Genomic DNA, 24,689 nt, shown 5'->3' on the forward strand with positions numbered 1-24,689 from the left:
TCTCATCTCATAGTGAATGATCGGTTATTGCTTAGAAACCAATGGATTATTATTTCTACAGTATTATACAACATCTGTCAACACAAGAGCTTGGTTTTGTACATGTTTACACAAAAGTCACTCCCGGTTAGTTCAGTGGGTCTTCTTTAGGAGTGGGCTCTGAACAGGAGATAGTGTCATTCTGTAGGCTAGATGTTCCCCATACACAATTAGTTATCGCTCCCTACTTTTAACGATGAAATAGGAAGCCTAACTATCTGAGACTACCACCATAGCAACAAACTACTTTATCTACAGCATATGCTTTTATCAGGATTTCATCCTTATAAAAATATGCAAAAAGAAAAAAAATATATGCAATGCCTCGGCTGAAAAGCATTGTACAATGAATAGCATCTGTGGGGGAATAAACTCTATTTGTGAGCATAAGACAGAGTGTCAGGAAAGAGGAGAAGCCTAAGCTCATACTTCAATGACCGAAGAAACCAAGAACTTTTATTCACTTTATTTCAATTCTGCACAAATTTCTCCTTCATCAGGGCCACTATTTCCAGGATAAAGAAGGAACAGGGCTGAAAATATTCTGGCTCAGTACAAAGATAGTCTGACCCAACTGCCATGGTCATTTCAAAAAAAACAGCAATGATGTTTATAAATTCAATTTTAAAAGCACTGCATTATCATAAGCTCTAGCAATATTCATCTATATGCCCATTATTTTATTCAAAATGTTTTCAATCTATAAATAATGTACTTTTTTAAAAAGAGAAGTTAGTTTACATCCTATGTAGAAGTCCATGTTATTAAAACCAGCAAGTCCCACAGGTATATGAATCGGCTCATATTTAAAGATGCTGAAGTTTCAGGGTGAACTTGGGCTATTCATTTAGGGACCCACATATTTCCATGTGTATCAGGCGCTTTGGTGTAGGGAATATTCCAAATCCATGGGCGATCTGCAACGAAGAAGAAATGGGCAGATTTACACCACAGATACAAAACATGATGAGCCAACTGAGAAAATTAAATTAGACCTTCCATTCCTAGATTTTGATAGGAGTTAGATGTTTCACAGCCACTTCATTTTTTCACCAGCTATTAACCTTTAGAAATGAGGTTTTGCTACTCAGAAACTTGTTTGAGGTATGATTAGCTTTGACCTTTATAGCTTCGTTAGTGGGGAGTGCCCAGCGCTGCCCAGTTATGTTTAGAAACCAAAAAATACTGTGATTTTTAAATGGACAGTCCAATCTGTGGGTTTGAACCTGTCGCACTAAACTCTGGGTGAAGTCAATCCAAGGTCAAGTTTTCATCTGCCATCTTGATTCAAAATGGCACCTGGCATCCAAACAAGGCCACTGTTCCCATTGTGCCATGTTTGGCATTGATGTCTCGAGAGGAGACACAATCTATGTCAAAAAACAGTCATGTCAAAATGAAGTTTTTGTCCATCATCGTGATTCAGAATGGCGCCCATCATCCAAAGAGAAATTAAATCTACTGCCCTTACTTTGAGAAGCCTTTCTCAAATTTGATGATGAAATCTTTGAGGTATGATTAAGCTTTGATCTTTATAACCACACAACAAAACACACAAGTAGTTCGTCCCTAGGAGCATCACCCTCTTATAGCAAAGTTTAATGTTGGGGCCCATAGCCAAGGGCACTAACTGGAGCATTAATCAATATATTGAATATGTATATGCCAATTTGCTTTGTCAGAATCTGCAATATTTCATTTTCAGCTTAGCTTTATCTTAGATGCTAGGAATGGTTAATGGGCTGTAAGACACAATACACCTAAGCAATACTTACCAAATCCATTTACTGTTACAGCACTCAGACAATGGGGGATACTTTTATAGCCCTATTAATACCCCACTTGAAACCAAGCCTACAGCATTGGGGAGAAACTGGAATGCACAAAGAATACTTCTACACTTCAAAAGGAGGAGCAGGGAAGTTCAGGGGTTGGGATAGTTTTGTAAAACCAGGTACAGAGAACATTATTTCATTTGTAAAGAAAGGTCAGAACTGCATGACACATTACAGCAGAAGGAATACCAGGGTACAATTTGATTGATGTAACAGCAGCAAGACTATTACCTGAAATTTCCACAAGTGCACAAATTTCTCAACTATGATTTTAAAAAATAAATTTGTACCCAACCCTTCTTCGCAATAATCCTGAAAAGTTGGTTAACCAAGGCAACTCAGAGGGTTTCATAGAAGGGCAGGGACTTATAACCAACACTATTTAAAAAATAAGTCTACCGCATATACTCGAGTATAAGCCGACTTTTTCAGCACATTTTTTATGCTGAACAAGCCCCTCTCGGCCTATACTTGAGTGAGGCGGGCTGCGGAGGGACGAGCGGTCCGAAAGGAGCTCTTTCTCGCCGCTGCCCGCCTCTCAAAAGGTGCTGTGCTGTGCCTCTCCCAGCCGCGGATCCTATGCCTGCTCTTGCGAGAGGAAGAGGCGGTGGTAAAGAGATGAGCGGCCCAAAAGGAGCCCTTTTGGGCTGCTCGTTCCTTCTCCTCCACCTTTGCCGCTGTTGGCGGTGGCAGTGGCGGAACGAGCAGCCCGAAAGCTGCCCTTTTGGGCTGCTTTTTCTTCCTCCGCTGCTGCCGCCGCCACCACCACAAGGGTTGTGGTGTGGTGAACCGGATTATACTTGAGTCAAATTTTCCCAGTTTTTTGTGCTAAAATTAGGTGCCTCAGCTTATATTCGGGTCAGCTTGAACTCGAGTATATATGGCATATAGACAGGCTTTTATTGTAGCTCATATAATTGTTTTGCAGTTTTCTCCTCTGGTTTTACTGATTTTGTGCTGTTTTGATTTCAACTGCTATTCATTCCCTTGATTTTTATTTTTTAATTGAATAGGATTTCTACATAAAATTACCAATTTACTCTCAATTTTACATCGGGGATGTCTTTGGAAGTACTGCCAAGACTTTTTGGTTCCTTCAGGCTTCCTATCAATAACTCTTAGTGCTCTAAGCTGTCACAGATACATTTTAAAAGCTTTCTGACAATAGATGTACTTTTAATTGCTCCGTACTATTGTTTTTATTCGTGTTTCAAGTTTCCTCGGAAATGTATTACCTTGAAAGGTAGGAAATAAATCAATAAAGTAAATGGGATAAGTAAAAAGGTAAAAAGGGAAGAAAGGGGGACCAAAATGATCAAGGTTGAGGAAAAGTTGCAGCATTTGGGACTTCCTAGTTTAGAGAAACTAGTTCAGAACCTATCCGTTCTGAAGGAAATCAGCCCTGAGTGCTCACTGGAAGGATAGATCGTGAAGCTGAGACTCCAATACTTTGGCCTCCTCATGAGAAGAGAAGACTCCCTGGAAAAGACCCTGATGTTGGGAAAGATGGAGGGCACAAGGAGAAGGGGACGACAGAGGACGAGATGGTTGGATAGTGTTCTCGAAGCTACCAGCATGAGTTTGACTATACTGCGGGACACAGTGGAAGACAGGAGTGCCTGGTGGGCTCTGGTCCATGGGGTCACGAAGAGTCGGACACGACTAAACGACTAAACAACAACAAGTTTAGAGAAAAGGTGACATGATATGAGTTTATGAAATTATGTATGGCAGGGAGGAAGTGGGCAGAGAAAAGCTTTTCTCTGTCTCCTGTAATGCTACAACTCGTGGACATTCAATGAAGCTGAATGCTAAAAGAATCAGGACTGACAAAAGAGACTACATCTTCACACAGTTGCATAGTTGGACTATGGAACTCTCTCCCACAGGAGGCAGTGGTTGACACCAACTTGGGTGGCTTTAAAATGGGATTAAACCAAGTCATGGAAGATAAACCTATCTACGGCTCCTAGCCATTATGGCTATGCTCTGCCTCCACAGTTGGAGACTGCAAATGCATCTGACTACCAGTTGCCCTCTTGTGCCCAGGTCCTGCTTGAAGATTTTCCATGGGCATCCAGTTGGCCACTGTGCGAACAGGATGCTGGACTAGACTGGCCATGGGCCTGATCCAGCGGGTTTTTCTTAGGTGGCTGAGCTAGAAGGAAACAGGTCTCTACAGTGTATTTGCAGCTATGGCACTTTCCCTTCTATTCCAGTGCAAGTTTGCAGTTCCGATTCTCTCAGCAGTCTGCATGTCATTTTGGTGGCTGGCACAATACGCAGACTGGAGAAACCCAAAATAAAACGCCCAATAATGCAGAATCTTTACAGAATTTATAGAATCTATTTAAGTGTGTGCAGCTTTGCTAACCAAGGATTCCTGCCGTGTTTCTACTCGTCTTCTACAGAGCCACTACGAGGCAGGGAGAGAGACAAATCGGTGAAGTCAAACAGGCACAATGTTTAAAAAACAAAGATGACCAAGCAGAGGCTGAAGGAGCATGTCATCTAAATAACCATCAAGGTCCCCATTGAAGGCCTTCCTCAAGGCCTACATACAGTGCAGGGCGTTGGGAGTTTGTTTGCAACAAAGATTCTTCCTCTGGCAAAGCTTCAGGAGGTTGATTACAGACTATCAAAAGGGTTGTCCAATACAAGCCAAGTTACAGTATCTGAGTGATGCCAAGGTCATTGCTAACAATTAATACCTTGGATACACTGTGTAACAATAGGCAATATGTGCTGCAAAAAAATAATAAGGACAAAGCAATTTGGAAACCTCACACAGTAGTACATACAGCAGCACTACATTATGTACAGCAGAACAGCGCTAGAAAACTGCATTCATTCTAGTTACGGTACAAACTATAGCCTTCTATGGTCTTCTCATTTGCTAATGAAAAATGGCCTTATTTTAACATACAAGAAAATAAGACTAATACAACTTTCTCTGAAGATTTAGACGTTACTGAATTGAAAAATGTTAAAACAATCCATTAACATTTATTTATACTGCCTTAACAACGAGTGTGAGATGGCACCTTAGAAAAATTAGTGTTTAGTTAGGCCTGTCTAACAGGTCTATAGCAGGGCTTTATTTCGGTCTACTTTTCCTCAAAGTTGTGTTGCTGTTTTTAACACTTTTAGACTTCCCACTAGTTATTCATAGAGCTTTACAAAGAGGTGTCACACTTCAAACCCTATGGCTTCACAGGAAAGGAAGCAAAAGGGTGTAACACAGGGAAAAGACACAGAGGAAGAAGCAAAGCATGCAGACATATATTTAACCATTCCAAAGGGAGACCCCACATATTGGTATATCCCCTGTTTGCTTTTTTCATGGTAGTCCTGAGTTGTACAGCTCTGGTCCACAACAAGAAAGATTTTGCAGAGCTGAGTTTACAGCTTAAAGTCCTGTCTGATTTCTTTAAATAATACTTCTCCACAGGATGTAGACTGATAGAGATGCCTAACCGTGTTGTCAACTTAACTTAAGCAGCATTCCTTAGGTACCTTTCCCAACGTCTCCTAAAGGGCTGTCAACAGGAACACCTTACATTGAAAACATCGTGCTCTGCTAGGACTTAGCACTTCAGGTTTCTTGGAATACTTCACTGGATAAAATCTTGCGGCCCTTTGGCAGCTGTGCAAGATTTTGCTTACTGGAAACCAGAGGAGGGTGGAGAAGAAGGGAAAAGACAATTTCAAAGCCTTTCCTTGAAAAGAATCCTCTCAGAGACCCTCAGGGGTTTTGCAATTCTATGTACCAACCTTTGAAAAGCTACCCCACTGGCAGAATTCTAATGCACACAAAGACATGCTAAAAACCCAGAAGGGAAAGCAACAATGCTTCACATTTTCTTGCTCCTTCTGCGCAAAGTGATGATACCCATTTGTAAAACAGACATAGCATTTCATCTTAAGTATATTAATCTACTGCACAATGAACAAAGCAACCTTTGATTGTATCAGCCAGAATAAAACACTCCTCTCAAAGTGCACATAATACAAAGCCATGAAATTATGTCTCCTGCAAATGCAGCAATTTGCAATGATTTAAAGAGAGACAATGTCATATAGCAGGTCAGTTTCTGAACCTGTGGATTTACGACGTTTTTCACTGCCAAGAAGAAAACGGAGGCTAGTCAGCTCCTCTCAAAGTCAGTAAATGAAGAATCTAGAGTTCTCCATAAGCGAGACTGTTCAATAAATGGGACCCAGGTTGGCAGCCTGCATCAGTGGACCAAAGAGGTAAACTGCCTGAAAACAGTGAATGAAACTTTCAGTACAATCCTTTCCTCGACTTGCACACATTTTCTCCCTTTGTGCTGGTGGAGCACAATGTTATACTTGCCAACCCCCCCCCCTCCAACATTTCATCACAGCAGCATCTCAGGATCACATCAGGAGGTATAGCAGGATTTGCTAGCAGAAGAACAGAAACTAGGCAGAGCTGAACAAGAAGGAGGAAGAGGTTGAAATGCTATGCTCACTTGGGACTAGTCCAAGTAAAATGTTACACCTGAATAAGAGGAGGCATAAATGAAAGCACTCTAGAGCCAGTGAAGATCCCAGCCACACCACATCATGATGAGAGGAAAAGAACCCTATCGATGCTGCAGCTAATCATATCATCATCAGGAATATAGAAGTCCAAACAAGGAAATACAGCTTGCTAACAGCACTCTCTGCCTTCACAATTCCAGAGACCTCGGGTGACACACATGGGATTTTTTGATAAGATAGCATGATGGAGGGGCACGTAGTGGAAAGGTAACATTTTGTACAAACAGCAAGCCACAGCAAACAAATACAGGAAGGACAAAAGTATTATGCTTTCTTAAGACCCTTTAAGGACATGGGTGGCGCTGTGGTCTAAACCACAGAGCCTAGGGCTTGCTGATCAGAAGGTTGGCAGTTCGAATCCCCGCAACAGGGTGAGCTCCCGTTGCTCGGTCCCTGCTCCTGCCAACCTAGCAGTTCGAAAGCACGTCAAAGTGCAAGTAGAAAAATAGGTACTGCTCTGCTGGGAAGGTAAACAGCATTTCCATGTGCTGCTCTGGTTTGCCAGAAGCGGCTTAGTCATGCTGGCCACATGACCCAGAAGCTGTACGCCAGCTCCCTTGGCCAATAAAGTGAGATGAGTGCTGCAACCCCAGTCTCATTCATGACTGGACCTAATGGTCAGGGGTCCCTTTACCTTTAAGACCCCTCATAGATACATCAGAGACAAACACCCATCTGGAAGCCCAATGTCACATTCTTGTAAATGAATTTGCAAGGCACCCACACAGGTATGCAAGGGAGGGAAAGGGAATACATTTTTGAAAGCCCAATTTCAGCCTATAAGCTACCTGGCACAAACGGAATCATAGGACCAGCATATCAAAGATTGAAAGGCTATTCTATTTGTTGCTACTTGTGTCCCATTCTTCTTCCAAGCTCAGACCATCATTGTAACAACACTTGGGCAGATCCATAATGACCTACCTGAGGGTTTTAGAGCCAAGCAGGATTTCCAAAGCTTGGCTGTTAAGTCTCATCCCCAGATGTGAAGCACTAGTTGCCACAGCTAGTCTTACAATGTGGAGGATCTAGTCCTTTTGATGAGTGGGGTTAAAGAGCCAGACAATTCCAGTACTTTAAAAATTACTTCCATTGGTCTCTTTTGGGTTAGTCTCACTTTCTAGATATCATCTCCCTTAGCTCCCATCAACGATTATAGTTTTTGTTTCCGCCAAGTGCCAAAGAATAAAAAAGATATTTTGCTCAAGTGTGGTACTTGTCCTTTCCCCCTACATTTGAGGAGGACATCTTACCTTTGCTTTCATACTTCTCTGGGGGCAGATCATAAGGTACAGGAAATGATAACACTGGCTCATCAGAAAACATGTTCTCCTTCACTTGGAAGTAGCCTGCATCCAAGCCCTGTGAAAAGTGTGTGCGCGCGCACGTGCACACACACACAGAGAGAGAGAGAGGGAGAGAGAGAGAGAGAAAAGTGATGTTACATTCAAACCATCACTTCACTTCCTTTCATGAGAAACTATCCATGAGGCTCGCAAACATATATTCTGCTTACATTTCCTTCTTCCATTCTGTATTCCTTGGTACCGCATTTATATCACTGTGATGGGCTCCCTGGTTAGCAGCTACAACATATAGCCCTGTATCCAGAGTTAGTCATGCTGGAAGTAGACACATTGAAATTAAAGGACCTGAGTAACTTAGGTCCATTCATTTAAATGGGTCTACTCTGATAGATGTTAAATAGCTCACCCAAACTAAAGAAACAGATATTTTATTAGCTTTGTAAATGTCTTGTTCCAAACTGCACAAGACCTCAAAAGGGCAGTTTCACAACTTTTTGGAACTGTGATAACAGATGCACATTGCCTTATGGACTGATGTCATAATGGTCTTTATGTATTTATGAATACATAAAAAGACTTGATTGCATTCACTAAATGAACCATTATATGGAATTAGATAAAACTCACAAATTCTGATGGCAGGAAGAGGACTCCTAGCTCATATGATCGGATCATCATCTGCGTGCCATTTTTCTCAAACACTCCCCAAGCAGCTTTAGAAAGATTGGCACTAGAGAGAGAGAAACTCAATGAAAGAGGGACCGCCCATTTCTGAGACTCACAAGAAAGCAAAACACCAACATTGCTACCTATTTTAATTAAAAGAGGGCAGAGGGACCAAATGATAATCAAAGCAGCTGTTCCGGAGGAAATACAAAAGAAGTCAAAGACTTGCCTTGTAACTAGAAACCATGCAATCTTCTGGAAGTCTGGAGATGATCTCATGTAAGTCTTAATGTGCGGCATTGCATGGCTACGACCTGATGTCTCTGCTGACCACTTGCTCAAGTATTAAAAAATGAAAAGGGAAGTTTTAGGTTAAACCTTAATTAAGATGTTTCCAAATTCACATCATTGCCAAGCGTTTCTGCCAAGCTTCAAATAAAGGCCAACCCCCATGTTATAGATAAGAGTGTACAAAGTTTGAAGTGGCTACCCACATCTATTTTCAGTATGCACAGGAAAAGTCTTCAAACATGGTTTATGCCCTTATTACTCGTACTGTGCAAAGCAGCATTCTGCAACCATTCCTGGAGCATATGACCTGATAATGATCAACTGTGCAGGTTTAGCCTCATTGCTAAGCACCCCACCAGCACTCTCACATGCAAGAATTGTCAATGGGCACGATGCGTTTAGATTCCAGTCACAATTAACTAAACCTTTTACCCTTCAATGTACAGATTCGCTGGATTCAAATTACACTTGACTTAAACCAAGGAATGTATGTATGTTTACAAAAAATTAAAAGCAGGAAGAGCACATTGTTGCTGCTCATCACTGTCTACTGATGTTCTTCTTTTTTTGCAATCAAGACATAAAATAACATTCGTTGGATTAGGCCACCTCAGTTTCTGAGAAAGCTTAAAGATTATATAGGAATGTACATCACAATCCAATGAGTTTTAAAAATGAACTTTCCAAGGCTTCTCCGATTTCCTTGTTTGTATGCCTACTTCTCCTGCAAATGTAATGGATCTTTTTAAAAAACAAACAAACCCAAAATGTCATTAAATCAAGAGGAGATAATTTTACTTACTGGAAGTAAGAGTGCAGCCAAAGCTGTTTCTGTGCTGTTTGTATACTGTACGGAAGAGAACCACCAGCTTAGAGAGAAAGAAAAGACCCATTACTCATAGTTAAGTGTGGCATTGAAATGATTTCTCACAATGGAATAATGAATTATTCACAAATTTTCCCTATACATGCACAAAAAAATAGATTTAGTAGGATTTTAAAAAGCAATTTACACCCCAGCCTCTTTAAAGAATACTCTATATGCAGATTTTCAATTATGTGAAATGGAACCTGCAGTACATAAAATAAACATCAAGATGGAACAGTCAATTGGAAGTGACACGGAAAATGCCAGCAATAACTTGCTAGTTCACATTAGTAGAGCATAAATTAACTATGCAATATGTCTTCCATATTTGATAAATGTATTTAGTTATGAAAATATCAAGGCCAAGACAGTTTTTTTCTGATGGGCGTTTGGTTTGTGTTGATTCTCACCTCCCACTCTGTTTTTTTCATAATGTGTTGATCCTCTATTATATTCTTAGGCTCTTTATATTTTATTACATAATTAACTTTTGAGTGTGATCTGCCTCAGGAGCCATTATGAGGGTTGAAAGAATGAATAGAGAAAAAAGTTTTTTTAAAAATAAGTTTTAAAATACCATGAAACTTCTAGATACTCTTTCTGTTGTTTTTCCCCAACTTTATAATATCCCCTTTCTACACTGCACCCAAAGGCATATGTTTTTACCTGGATAACCTTCTAAACTCTGTCTCACGTTGTCCACTGATGGGTAAACCTAAAGTAACAAATTGTAATAACTAGTTAGCTATAATAAATTGTAGCTCAGTTGACAGCTATACTCTGTTGAAGCACAATTAAGCTCAAGCGATTCGTGCCAACTAACAAGGTAGCAAACAGCTTAAGCCACAGCCCTACTTGGAAAAAGATCCGCAGAAATAAGTAAGACTCTCAGAATTAAAAATCTTTTTTAAAAAATAAAATAAAAGTGAGCAGTGAGTTTTTGCATACAAGACGAGTATGGTGTTATACATTAACTCAGGAGAATTTTTAAATGCACAAAGTCTATCGAGTTCAATGAGGCTTAAACATTTGTCTTTTGCTGCATTCAACTCTAAGAACTTCAAAAGGATTTGGAAGATTACCCGCTAGGTGAAGTTTTGAAGGAAAATGCGTGGGTTTGTTTGTTTGTTTAAAAAAAGCAGTAAGTAATAAGCAAGCAATACCAGGTGAACAGGAACATCATGATTTGTCAGTGTCTTTGTGTTGTTTCCTAGAGAGGTCAAACTGTCTCTAAATTCTGAACACAGCCATTTGGACTGATCAGCTCCCAAAGATCCAATGCTCGAGAACTGTCCTATTACAGGCCAAGAATGCTGATCAGGTAGCTGGGCTGCATGCTCTTTCAAAAGCTGTTGGGTAGAAATTGGATACAAGAACAAAACATCACCACCTTTGGCAATTCAAGTTGTACTGGACAAAGTCACTTGATTAGCTGAAGTATGACAAAGGGATTGCTTATTATGAAGGACGTCATTAATCTGATTAGCTACTCAGCCAGCATCTCATCCAACCCTGCTTTACCACCAATGGATTCATTATAGGTATCTGTGCTGAATGCTTAGTTTCTCCCTAAAAAATACCATGACAGTGTTCCCTCGGTGTTTAAAAACAGTAGGAAAGTCGTGTTATTATGTTAACAGCAAAAATGGCCAAATCCTTGGGTACCTTACAGAATCACAGAATCAAAGTTGGAAGGGACTGCGAGGGTCATCCAGTCCAACCCTCTGTAATGCAGGAATCGTTTGCCCAATGTGGGGCTCAAACCCACGACCCTGAGATTAAGAGCCTCCTGGCATGAGCCTCCATGAATTAGTCTCACAATTGCATGGACTGGTAAGCTGGTAGGTACAAAGAACCATAGAACTGCAGAGTTGGAAAGGACCTCAAGGATCATCTAGTTCAACCCCTTGCAATGCAGAAATCTCACCCTCTGCTTTAAAACCTCTAATGAAGGAGCATCTACAAGCTCCTGAGGGAGACCACTGCTGAACATATCTTACTGTCAGAAAGTTCTTCCTGATGTTTAGTCGGAATCTCCTTTCTTGTAACTTTAAACCACTAGTTTGAGCCCTCCCTTCTGGAGCACGAGAAAACAAACTTTCTCCCTCTTCCATGCGACAGGCCTTCAGATATCTGAAGATGGCTATTACATCTCCTCTCAGTCTCCTCCTACATATACTTGGGGACAAACTGGGATAAGCAGGGAAAAGACACCTAGTTTTATGCACCCACAGGATCTAGTTTAGAGTGTAATCTCCTCCCAATTTCTCCAATATGATTTGTGCCATCACCTACCAGCAGTGCCCTCTTCTGCCATTTTACACAGACCCAAAATATTTTTTTTTTTTGGGGGGGGGGTCATATCAGAACACCAATGACAATTCAGAAACCAATGGAACATCAGACCAAGAACATTCCAACTCACAAAGGCTTATGCCTCAATACCTCACTATGGTCAATGTCTCTATTGTACCCAGAAAGCTAAAGATTCTCACCTCCATGCTATATCAGAAGGTATGGTCTTCTCTGGCCACACACTTCTCTGGTCTGAATGTAACCTGCCACTACCTTCCGTGTACCACCGAATTTTGTGTACCACCAAATAGCCCAGTTATCAAGATAGCTTCTCAAACTGCACAATTCCCTCGATGTTCAGCACAGAAGGCGGCTTCCTGTTGTTGTACTCTAACTCTCCGCACTGGAAGAGTAACACTAACACCAAGTATTTTATAGATATTCCATTTACAATTGTGTAGCAAGTTAGAGACATGGTACTACCCTGAGCCACCAACTGAAGATGCACCTTTCTCTCCTTGTCAGTTTCTGCTGTCAACAAAGAACTACTGGAGGCAAGCCTTGAAAAAGAAGAGCTTCAACAATACATCATTAGAGGGATAGGAATAAAAATCCAGTACCTTTCTAAGTCTGAGATGACCCCATTTCTCTTTTTCACTGCCTTGGTATCGACCTGGAGTTGACCCAAGAAGATATACTCTACACAAAAGATGTAGACACAAATGAAAGCATGCCGAATTATGGTAAAGGTTACAGTGCTTTCCAAATTGCACTATTATCAGGCATTAAGTCTTCTCAAAGATGCTACTGCCTAGTTAAATTGTTCCAACATGCAAAGAGAAAACGATTTTTTAAAAATGCAACCAGCTTTCAGTTAGAACCTTAATTTTATCACTGCTCCATTCTCACTGCACCCCTTCGCTCTATCATTCTCAACATGCTAAAAAAAAAAAAGAAAAGCAAGCCAGGAATGAGAATTCAGTGCAATTTGTTGCAAAAGAAACCCCTCTCAGATTATGTACCTTGTCTCTGAAAGATCATGCTGCTTGATTATTTCAACCCATTCACTGAGAGTAGGAGAACTGTAAGACCTCAAATAGCTTATTAGGTCACACTTGAAATTGGTACGAGATTCACCAGCAGACTCAGCAGCTCCAAGTGACAGTTTTGGATACAGAGGGCTTAGCCATATTCTGGAAGACAGAAGTAAAAGAATGGCTGATGTATCACCAAATGATTATATTGCATTTAGAACAACAAATAGTTTTGTTAAAGACTCAGTGTGATAGCCAACTAATGCTGGATCTTGCCCTAACGTGTTATAGAAAATGCTTTCATGGAGCAGAGTTAATTTCTATCAAATTCAAAGAATAAAGGTTTCCATTCTTTTCTCTGTTTTTTTTACAATTGTGGTGCATCATCTTTCAAAAGTAAAGCTCAGGGAACAGGCTCATTCTGCCCTTATTTAAAGGAAATATCCAAGCTTAATTATCTGGAAAATGTTTCAAATCTTGAAGCGAGATTCAGCTAAGTTGTTGCATGCACGGAATGCTGTTCATTCGTGCAACCGGACTTGCTATTCCTCTCCTTCCCAATGTTCCCTAAATCTTCTCCGGACAGCTGAGGAATGTAGCCAGCTTTGAAAACTGCCTAAATATGTCCTTTGTTTGAAAATCCTAGTAGCAGATACAAAAAAGGCAAGTAGCAATAGGTGAAACATTATGTGGTAGATAACTTTGCAATATGCTACTTTTACCTCTAATAACAATACAGTTATTATATTATAGTTCCACTGAAGAGACAGGACCTTCCCTAGCTATGTAGACAATTTTTCAATACGAGCTGCATTGTCTATTGCCAACAAACAAACAAAAGAGCTCTTGTATCACTTAAGTCTATCCACAATGTCACTGATACATTTTCTTTGTTTCTCACAATAATATCGGTATAATTTCTGTATCAGGAAAGAAACTAGAAATCCGACTTAGAATCAAATCTCATTTTACTACTCACCTGCTAAAAATGCAGTAGGGGAAAAAAGTATGCTTTATAAAGAATAAAACTTACCTGGATCATATTCTCTATAAAAAGTAAAGACTGCACTTTATGACTTCTGAGCAGCCTGACCCAAGCAACTATCGTCTCAAGGTGAACTTAAGTTATTAGAGCAATGAACTAACTAGGGGTCCTCTATTTATATTTATAAATATGAAACAGTCCAAGATTGACAATTCCCTGTAAGAGCTGAAATCTTAAAATTCACTGTAGACAGAATTCATTAGAACAATCTCCTTGAGGCATACCAATGAACAGAGTGAAGTAGTACTCAGTGACTACTGACATTATTCAATGGTGGAATACATTCCTGGAATTTTGCTGGTAGGGTTATGGAAGAAGATCTCTACTTTAGAAATCATGCAGTAATCATTCATACTTTCACTTATTGTTCTGGCCATCATACCATCTACGACCAAAATACAGATAAGGTGATAATAAATTAACAATTCATTATTTTGAAATACTTCATCCTGTGTGACTTTCTTGTCTTGTTTTAGATTCGACATTGGATAAGGAATGGGGCTTATTAGCTGTACCATTGTCTGGACTGGAAGTTTGCCACTGGGTTTTATAACGGAAGGCATTTGAGGCAAGCCAACAATGGATCCTCTGGGAAATAAGGCAGCTCAGAGACCATTAAAGAGGAAATAACATATGTCATGTAGCCATAAACCACAATATTAAATGCCTTTCTAAACAGTGAGTGGTTGTGCATAACCTCTGAGAATCCTGGACGTATATACATTAAACACATGCAATATACAAGGTTTTCAAAAAAAACCCAATGATACAAATGACAGTCATACAACATGCTGCTTTATTCTGTGAGCTGCCATGAGATCTCACGACCAAGGGTGGTAGATAAAGCTAATAAATAATAATGTATTCTAACATTTGCTATGGAAGTCAAGAGTCCTTTAGGGAAGTTTTTTAGGACTGATGTTTTAATGTATTTTTAATCTCTGTTGGAAGCCGCCCAGAGTGGCTGGGGAATCCCAGCCAATTGGGCAGGGTACAAATAATAAATTATTATTATATTATAATAACTTTCTTACCCTTGTGTTTTCTGGTACCAATCATCATCAATAAGGTTGGATGTATGTATCACCACGCGAAGCCCTTCTTCGTAATGTAACAACATCATTTTCCTATACAAAAGTGTTATAAGTATTACGGGAAGGGAGCACCAAATACAGCAAAAATGAAAGAGGGCTCGAATGCACAAATGCAACATCAGAGCATTCAGGGTGTCCTCAGATATAATACTTTATATTATAGCTATAAATATGTTTACAAGGACATTGACTTTATGGCTGTTAAAATATTTCTTCAATCTGGCGGTAACACTCAACTATATATCTCAAACAGTTTCAGTCTGGATTTTGACCTAGGTAGGGAACTGAAACTGCCTTGGTCATCCTCCCTAAGAAGAATGGGGCAAGAATGATTAAGGTGGTGTTGGAGGACTTTTGCTCAGACCCGTGGCATTTCAGATACAGAGTTCCTTAGAGCTCTATTGTGTCCACTGTGCTGTTTAACACATGGTGCTGCTGACAATCAACTCTAATTCTTTCCATTAGAGTCTGGCAAAGAGGAGGGAGTTCTGAACAGGCATTTAGAGAGTGAGCCCTGAATTAGACAAGATCAAACAATAAAAGCAAGGCACAGCTAGTGGGGGGATTATCCGTCTAGGAAGGTGATATACATCAAGTTTTGGGTGAAACTGCACGGTATCCTAAGGGGCACATTCATAACATGTGGATACTAACAAATACAGTTTTTATTGTAGGTACCCAGGCTACATCGCTAGGATGAAGTCAGGGGCGGACTTTCATAATATGGTGCCTAAGAGAGGAGAAAATTTACCCTCCCCCCATTTATTTTTTACACGATTCCTTTTGGAACAGAGTTTGTTAAAAGTGCCCTCGCCTTCCATTCTGCGTATGCTCTCAAGTGCACTATTTAGTGATCCCTCAGCTCGGCTCCCTGTGCTGGGGGACCATCTGCACCACCCTAAATCCGGCAATGAAATAATTTATACCAGCAGCTGTTCATGTATCAACTGTAACATCTCTTGGACAGACAGACAGGCAGACAGCTATCCATTCCCGGAAAACAAATAGACTAGATGACTAGAATAGTAGAAGTGCAGAACAATAGCATTTTATTCTCTTCAGGGAAAGTAGGAAGCATGGTGTGGCGATCACACAGGGTCCCCGGACGTTTGACGGTCTATTGATCCCTGTGCCACCACTGTGCTCGCTTCCCCGCTGCCACCAACCTGTTACTCTCGGGTACACACTGAGTCCAGACAGTTGTTAAAATTAAACAAGTTTATTTTATAAGCATTAACAAATTTATAGTTTCTCAGATAATTTTCTTGTTGGTTTCTTAACCTTAGTTTCTTTACTGGCCTATACAGTGGTGCCCTGCAAGACAAACGCCTCGCAAGACGGAAAACCCGCTAGACGAAAGGGTTTTCCGTTTTGGAGGCGCTTCGCAAAACGAATTTCCCTATGGGCTTGCTTCGCAAGACAAAAATGTCTTGCGAGTTCCTGCGGGTTTTTTTCCTTTTTTTCCCCCTTTTCCTAAGCCCTAAGCCGCTTATCAGCTGATCCACTAAAAGCCGCTAATAGCGCTAATCCACTAAGCTGTCAATGGGCTTGCTTCGCAAGACGAAAAAACCGCTATACAAAGAGCCTCACAGAACGGATTAATTTTGTCTTGCGAGGCACCACTGTACCTTCCTAATACCTTCTGACTGATTATCTCAACTTTTGACTGACTCCTCTTAACAGATTCTCTCACATCAGACTAGCCCAACCCACACTTATCCTCCCTCTCTCTTCTCTGACTCCAGACTGACTTCTTAACAACTCTAACTCCTCCCCTTGAGTTCCTATAGGTTAGTCATTTTACAATTAGTTAACCCTTTCCTTATGAACTCAGTATGATGTCACACACCTAGGAGGGCAAACGCCACACATGGGTTTTACTTTGGAACTTTTCTGGCCCTTGTGACTGCTGAGGACACAACAGTAGCCAGCACTTCCACGTGAAAGGCACCAAACTAGAAAGGCACCCTGTATTCCAATGACCAACCAGATACCAGCAAGGTGTCTACAACCAGGACAACAGTCCTCTCCCACTGTTGTCCCCGCCCAACAACTAGTATTCAGAAGCATGCTGTGCCTTAACCTGGAGTCATCATGACTACTAGCCAATGATAACCTGATTAACCGCCATGAAAGAGTGTTTGGTTGCAGCAGGCTTTTAATAGAGGGATATATTCTTGGCAGCCACCCTTACTAAAAAGCACTATCTTTTTTTGCTCAGTAGGACAATAGTCACAAGGCCTTCCCAACCCAAATTTTATATTAAAAAGCCAATTACCTATCCTTCTCAAAAAATCTACTCACATTGTCTTTTATTATTTAAAAAGGAAATATTGTTAATTAGTCCACAATTGTCCTTTCCTGTTGGTGTAACTACCATATTTTCTGTGTCCTTTGTTTCAAAAACTTCAGTAAGTAAATTATAGTAGAATGCTAAACAGAAAGCATGCCATGTGTTGTCTTGGCTTATTCCCCTCAAAGAGCCAGGTTGCCTTAGAAACTGGTACTTGGGAAGGAAAATGGCAAAAAAATATGCTTAGCTCATAATGCTGACTCATTCCAAGACCACACATAATAGCATTGCTAATGATATGAACACATGAAGTTGAAAACCAACAATAGCTTACTCATAAATTGAACAAACTGTGATTGGGCTTTTTTTGGGTGCTGGTGTTTTACCTGGTTTGAAGGGATGGGTGGGTTGAACAAAAACAAATTTTTATTTTATGCCATTGATATGCTGTGGTAAAACTGTTTTAGTTTTCCAATTGTGCAGCAATGCAAGTATATACAGTGGTACCTCAGGTTAAGTACTTAATTCGTTCCGGAGGTCCGTTCTTAACCTGAAACTGTTCTTAACCTGAAGCACCACTTTAGCTAATGGGCCCCCCGCTGCTTCTGTGTCGCCACCGCCCGATTTCTGTTCTCATCCGGAAGTAAAGTTCTTAACACGAGGTACTATTTCTGGGTTAGCGGAGTCTGTAACCTGAAGCGTATGTAACCTGAAGTGTATGTAACCCGAGGTACCACTGTAATCATGTTGTGAGTCCCCCAAGGACTCAGCCAATAATGTAGCCTAAGGGCAGGGAAAGTCATGTATTCATGCTGCTGCCTCACATGGCAAGTGTTCCTAGATGTTACGGCAAGGAAGGGGGGAGAATTTGCAACCAGAATTTGTGGCAACATCCACGTGGCAACACGTAGGCCACTTCTTAGCATCATATCCGTGTTAGAAGGATCAGGACCACTCTTTGTGCTGTTACAATGCTGTACACAGAAAACACCATTTAACACAAAAGGCTATATAGACAATGCACAGGCTTTTATATAGCCACTTAATTGTAACAGGCAGCCAGAGGAGTTGTTAGGCAGTGACAGCTGTGGGCTAGCAATATGGTTAATGGTCCCCTCCCTTACCTCACTGATATGCAGAAATGAAGCAGGTGAATATTTCCCCAACACTTTACCCCGCCCCCAAATATAGAAAGCTTCACCTGCTAGTAAGGTTCTGTGTTAAAGGCACAAGATCAGGAAAAGACTATAAAGCCGACAACCCTAGCTAGTAACTTCTGTGCACCTATTTGCAAGGCTGATTTAAGGTATACATAACAGAATCAAGGTGCAATTGCAACGGGACACTTCCTTTTCAAGACTTTTGCTTACCTTCTTTCATTACCTGAACAAATCTAAAGGCCACATATTGTGTGCTGTGAGTACACAGGGGCTTTTCAGCTATTCCCTTCCAGCTGCAGGCAACTTCCCCAAAGGTGGGGGCCCTCTGGAGCAGCACTCCATGAGGCATGAGAGACTGCCACTAGAATAAGTTGAGCCAATCATCCTCTTGCTTTGAGCACAAATACACCCCAAGTTGTAAACAGTCAGAACTTTTCCTATTACACTGAGATTTAATTTTTATTGCTTATCTATTTAAAATCATTTGTACCTCCCTCTTCCTCTCTAAGGAAATAGTTCCTTAGTTATTACCATAACTGGCTTTCCCCAATATAATACAGTTTACTTACGTGTGGTGTGTTCCAAAGGCAATATCCAACTTTGCCTGAAATAAAAATGCAATTTTTAAAAAGTCTTTTCCAGTACAGAAACTCTTAACATTATACAGTACTGCCTATAATGATTTAGGATCAGTTTTTTATTTTGCTTTGGCTTACTGCTCCCTGGTGGACTCAACACATATTACACTATAGCCGTCTCACCCAATACTAAACATGTCATCTTCAAATTCTAAAAATCAATCTACAGATTTTGCATGCTGTTCTCTATTGCCAACTGTTCTATTACAGCTTCAAGTATCTTAGGCTGCATATAGAAGACTCAAGAGAGGTATACGAGAGACCACAGGGAAATGGAGAACTCTGATCAAATAAAAATATTTCCCGATTGGTAACATTGCCATAAATATAGTCCTTCTTACAGAAAACTATTAATGGACTGAGGATCAACAGCCAACCCCAACCAGGTGCCCTCCAGATGTTTAGGACAGCAGCTCCCATCATCTCCGACCTTTGGTCATGCTGACTAGGACTGAAAGAAGCTGTAGTTCAAAACACCTTGAGGGCACCAGGTGGGGTAAGGCTACAGAAGAGAATACTTTATCTTTTGTCAATATGCAGGCAAGATAAAAATAATTACCTGGCATAAGCGAACATTTTTATAAGGATGTGCCTCTTCATGTAGTGCAGCCTTGGATTCTCGCTTCTCCCCATGGATTATTAATAAAGGTTTGTCCCTTAGAACAAAGGAAACTTCATTAGACAATTCACTGGTGATAAGGACCACACAAACCTCCAGCTGAACTACTGGTTATAAGCTGCTTAATTATGCTGGAAGTATGTATTGTCAACTCCAACTGGAAATGCCTCTCAAGATTTTCAAAAAAGTGTTTTCTGACAAGGGACATTCCCAGCCCAATAAGGGGTGTCAGGGATTGAATCTGGGACCATCTGCATGTAAAGCAATTGCTCTAGCATGGAGCTACATCCCTTTCCCATGTCAGTCAATGTGACTGAATAATTGGGAGTGTAATGTGGACTCCCTCACCCTCCTTCCTGCAGGTTCCCTCATGCATCTTCCTTCACTCACTTTCACGGTCTTCTTTGAGGTTTTCTTTGCATCAAGTGGTACATAAATTTTATGAAATACCATATTTTTCGCTCTATAAGACGTAACAGACCACAAGACACACCTAGTTTTTGGAGGAGGAAAACAAGAAAAAAAATATTCTGAATCTCAGAAGCCAGAACAGCAAGAGGGACTGCTGCGCAGTGAAAGCAGCAATCCCTTTTGCTGTTCTGGCTTCTGTGATAGCTCTGCAGCCTGCATTCGCTCCATAAGACGCACACACATTTCCCCTTACTTTTTAGGAGGGAAAAAGTGAGTCTTATAGAGCAAAAAATACGGTAAATACTTTAACCAGGGGAACACATTATGTCCCTGTAAACCATGGTTAGAACCAGGATGGCCCTCACAACAAGTTTGAAACAGATATGCAGATATACAGATATGCAAACCATGGTTGCAAGACAGCCCAGTTTGCACTGTTACAGACATAAAACAATGCTGCAGTTAAGAACTGCAGACTCAGTCCAAAAAAATTGGAGACAATACCCCACTATTATTCCCCAGCAACTTATATTCAGTGGTATACTGCCTCTGAACATGGAGACTCCATTACTCATCACTAATAAATTTATGGAGATGAAATCTCTAAAAACCAACATCACATCATTACAACAAATTTAATCTCACAAAAAGTATGTAACCTAGACCATTTTTATGTCGATTCGATTGAACTTTAAGAAAAGTTCATCATCTTGTCAACTGCCCTGAGACCTTTGGATGAAGGGCGGTATGTAAATTTAATTAATAAATACAGTAATGTGAAGAAGAAGAAAAGCACTACAAGAGGGAGCTCCTCTCAAAGAAGCATACCTGAATTCCTTTGGATACTGTTTGACAAGCCACTCCACATCTATACAATAGTTAAACTTTGTCATGAAGAGAAAAAGAAGGAATAGTTAGAACCTGTGTGTTACCTTTCCCCATAGCAATGCTTACTGAAAGTTTAGACCAGCCTTGTCTGACCTTGGATTTCCCAGATGTTGTAGCTCAACTTGTGGAGACCCAAGGTAGGGGGACAGTTGGTTTAGAGAGATTTTTATTTCCTAATTATAGGAGTCATTATACACACTAAGCAAGAAAATGCTTACCCATGTAACTAGCACCTTTAAAATGCAGGACATGCTTAAGTAAGTTTTTTACTGCTGCACATTAATTAGGCTTCATCTGCCACACAATGTATGAATACAAGCAGTCTCATTTATTTTCAAGGTATATGCAGCATTAGCAAAAAAATCAATCCAACATGGCAAAAAAAATTATCTAACTAAATGCATAAAAAGGTGCAAATAGGAAAATAAAAATTGAAACCTCTTCCCAAATATTAGGACAAATCATGTTCAGCAGAAAATTATGATGGGGCAAAACCTTTATTAGGACCAGTTAAAATGTCACAAATGTCAGCAAGCTTTAAAGTTCATTACACCCTTTCCTCTGAAAAGCTTGCTTGATGCTTTTTGACATTTTAGTTGGTCCTAATAATGGTATTTCCTGAGATGGTGTTTGATTTTTCCCGCCAAATGGGCAAACAAGCTGACCAAAAAGTTATGTGCATCTTCAGAAAACTCCTTTAAATGCCCCTGCAAATCCTATGGGTAAGGGAACAAGTAATACTGCATTGTGTTTTAAAATAGCAACATGAATGTATAAAGTTACCTGAGCAGAAGATACAAGAGTTCCAAAGAGGGGAGACAAAATATCTGTCATAAAAATTTAAAGTTTTGTAAATAAACATTTCTACTGAAATAAACATCAGCAAATTTGTTCTAACAACATTAACCACAAGTCAAATTCAGGGTTGAGACATGTAACTGAAAACAAGCCTAGCTCACAAAAGTGTAAACTACTATTTGTTCTTTAGCAGGCTGCACACTGTGTCAACATATTCATCAAATGATCCACCACTATCCCATACGTTCAGGCCCTAAGTGTTTATGTGAAGTTAGGATTTTTTGTCCCACTTACAATGGGACACTTACATTTATCATTTTACACCCTACTGGGTGTTAAGTGTCATTTTAATCTCTGGTCACATATTTTGAAGAGATGCTTTTCAGAGCTTTTCACCATACCTTTTTATTCTTATCATTCTGAACCATTTGTTGTCAGAAAACCAGGCAACCTCAGGATCAACCCCAGCTACAGGACATCCATGAACAAAGTTAAAAGCAGAGATCCCAATACTAATACTCAGGTGATCCTGTTTCACAGATCCCTCCATTACGAGAACTGTCAATTTATTATCTCCGTCCTCTTCTGTAACCAGTTAGTGATTCCTAAGAGGACATGTCCTCTTATCCCCAAACTACTAAGCTTATTCAGGAGTCTTTGGTCAGAGATTTTATTGAATAAAAACACCTGCTAGAGATTTAAAGGTAAAGGGACCCCTGACCATTAGGTCCAGTCACGAACGACTCTGGGGATGCGGCGCTCATTTTGCTTTATTGGCCAAGGGAGCCGGCATACAGCTTCCGGGTCCAGTCACTTTTGGCGAACCAGAGAAGCACACGGAAATGCCGTTTACCTTCCTGCCGGAGCGGTACCTATTTATCTACTTGCACTTTGAAGTGCTTTCGAACTGCTAGGTTGGCAGGAGCAGGGACCGAGCAACGGGAGCTCACTCCATCGCGGGGATTCAAACCGCCAACCTTTTGATCAGCAAGCCTTAGGCTCAGTGGTTTAGACCACAGCGCCACCCGCTGTTTAGTATCACCTAAAACGCTATGCTTTTCGATTGAAACCACTGCTAGTCAGCAAAGATAAATAAATCTAGTGGTGTACATGTGTGTGAGGGACGCAGGTGGCGCTGTGGGTTAAAGCCTCAGTGCCTAGGGCTTGCCGATCGAAAGGTCGGCGGTTCGAATCCCTGCGGCGGGGTGCGCTCCCGCTGCTCGGTCCCAGCGCCTGCCAACCTAGCAGTTCGAAAGCACCTCTGGGTGCAAGTAGATAAATAGGGACCGCTTACCAGTGGGAAGGTAAACGGCGTTTCCGTGTGCAGCTCTGGCTCGCCAGATGCAGCTTTGTCACGCTGGCCACGTGACCCGGAAGTGTCTCCGGACAGCGCTGGCCCCTGGCCTCTTAAGTGAGATGGGCGCACAACCCCAGAGTCTGTCAAGACTGGCCCGTACGGGCAGGGGTACCTTTACCTTTACATGTGTGTGAACCCCAAGCTAGTTTTCTGACCACTGCAATCTTTCATTTGTTTCACACATTACACTGCTATGCCTCTATATACCAGCTGCAATGACATTTATACCATCTCTTAGAAAAAGCTAACACCCAAAATGTGTATGCATTTATCCCCATTCCGGTATACCATTACTTACCTTTTATGTGTAGGGATCCAGAATTGTACTTTGCCTTAATTCCTTTGACTTTAGTGAGGAAGAATCTGAAAGGGTTTCGTCCATTTAATAGATCCCAAGCATCTTGTACTCTGTCAGACGGCTCTGTCGTTTCGTGGCTTGGTGGAAGTTTATGGTTTGATAGGATTCCCTTAGGAGCACAATGCTCTTCCAACCCGACTCCAGCTGCTGCACCTCCTTTCCCCCTTCGCTCTTTCAGATCGTCTTCATCATCATCATCATCACTACTAGAAAGGCACCAACCTAAACCTTCTTGAGAAGGCTTCTGTTTCTGAGCCGGGGCCACTTCCTGCGGAAAGCTTCCATCGCTATGTTCCAGGGGAGATGCTTTTCTTTTGTGAGCAGCTTTCCTGGCCTCTGAGCAAGGGTAACGGGGACCCTTCTCTTGCCCAGTTTGCTGCAGCAAAGAGGTGGACGGCATCTCGCTGTTCGTTTGTTCCCCTGCACTCTCATCATCGCTACTAGACACTGTCCATTTCCCATGCTCACTTTCCTGAGACATGATATCGTGCCTGGAGGATCAGGGTGGGTGGGGTGGGGAGCAGAGGTGATACCTAGGAGGAGCTCAGGGGTTACTATGCCCACCTCCTCATCACAACCCCTTTCACTTTTCCCGTTGTTTTCGCTTTTTCACACCTTCTCCTCCACAGCCCACACCCTCTTCCCTTCAGCCCAGTGAACCTCCAGGTCGGAACCTGCTCTTTCTTCCTATACCTTAAAGGGCCAGTTAGCCACGGGTGACCTTTCCAAAATGTCTTTTTTTAAAGGGCTAACCCGGGTGAAGCTGGCGCGTTCACCTACCGAGCGGCTAAATAAAGCGCTAAACTCAAACGCCTATTTTTTATTTTATTTTCAGAGCGGCTGACATAAGAAACAGGGCAGAGGAAGAGTTTGGGTCGCTTCTTGCAACCGAAAGCGGACGGTGTCCTGGCAGGAGCCTTGCAGAGCTATCCCTTTGCGGAAGCCGCCATTCCCTCAGCAAGGAAAGAAACAGGGAAAGAAGCTCCTCCAAAGCAAGCGGTGCTTTCGAGCCAAGCGCGTTCAGGGCAGCGTGCAGGAACCAGAACCGCGAAGGGCGGCCCTATAATAGAACGAGCTTCCGGTTCCGGGAGAGTAACCGCCCGCCTCGAAACCATACGACAGAC

General features: G+C 41.3%; 1 protein-coding gene across 2 annotated transcripts; it reads right to left on the reverse strand.

Annotated features, from left to right (window-relative positions):
- Positions 1-490: 490 nt before the first annotated feature.
- Positions 491-24,649, reverse strand: TDP1 (tyrosyl-DNA phosphodiesterase 1). 2 transcript variants are annotated; one of them, XM_079948598.1, is made up of 15 exons: positions 23,506-24,644; positions 21,836-21,879; positions 20,993-21,048; positions 19,694-19,790; positions 19,066-19,100; positions 14,984-15,076; positions 12,893-13,063; positions 12,491-12,569; positions 10,739-10,924; positions 10,242-10,290; positions 9,510-9,576; positions 8,646-8,753; positions 8,378-8,480; positions 7,697-7,805; positions 491-956 (listed from the first exon to the last, which is right to left on the reverse strand). In XM_079948598.1, exons 1-15 carry the CDS (start codon positions 24,044-24,046, stop codon positions 883-885), a joined length of 1,812 nt encoding a protein of 603 aa, XP_079804724.1. In that variant the 5' UTR covers positions 24,047-24,644; the 3' UTR covers positions 491-882. The 2 variants fall into 2 exon arrangements, with proteins under 2 accessions (XP_079804724.1, XP_079804725.1); XM_079948599.1 differs by lacking the exons at positions 491-956; positions 7,697-7,805 and having other exon boundaries at positions 8,646-8,749; positions 23,506-24,649.
- Between the last annotated feature and the right edge of the window lie 40 nt (positions 24,650-24,689).

Source organism: Podarcis cretensis, assembly GCF_951804945.1.
Source record: "Podarcis cretensis genome assembly, chromosome: 1".
In the NCBI taxonomy this organism is placed as follows: domain Eukaryota; kingdom Metazoa; phylum Chordata; class Lepidosauria; order Squamata; family Lacertidae; genus Podarcis; species Podarcis cretensis.

Coding starts and splice junctions, on each gene's coding strand:
- TDP1 (XM_079948598.1), bottom strand. CDS start 24,046: ATGTCTCAGGAAAGTGAGCATGGGAAATGGACAGTGTCTAGTAGCGAT. Junction 9,577..10,241: donor GAGTTTAGAAGGTTATCCAG/GTAAAAACATAT, acceptor TTTCTCTCTAAG/CTGGTGGTTCTCTTCCGTAC. Junction 8,754..9,509: donor TGGCTGCACTCTTACTTCCA/GTAAGTAAAATT, acceptor TTAATACTTGAG/CAAGTGGTCAGCAGAGACAT.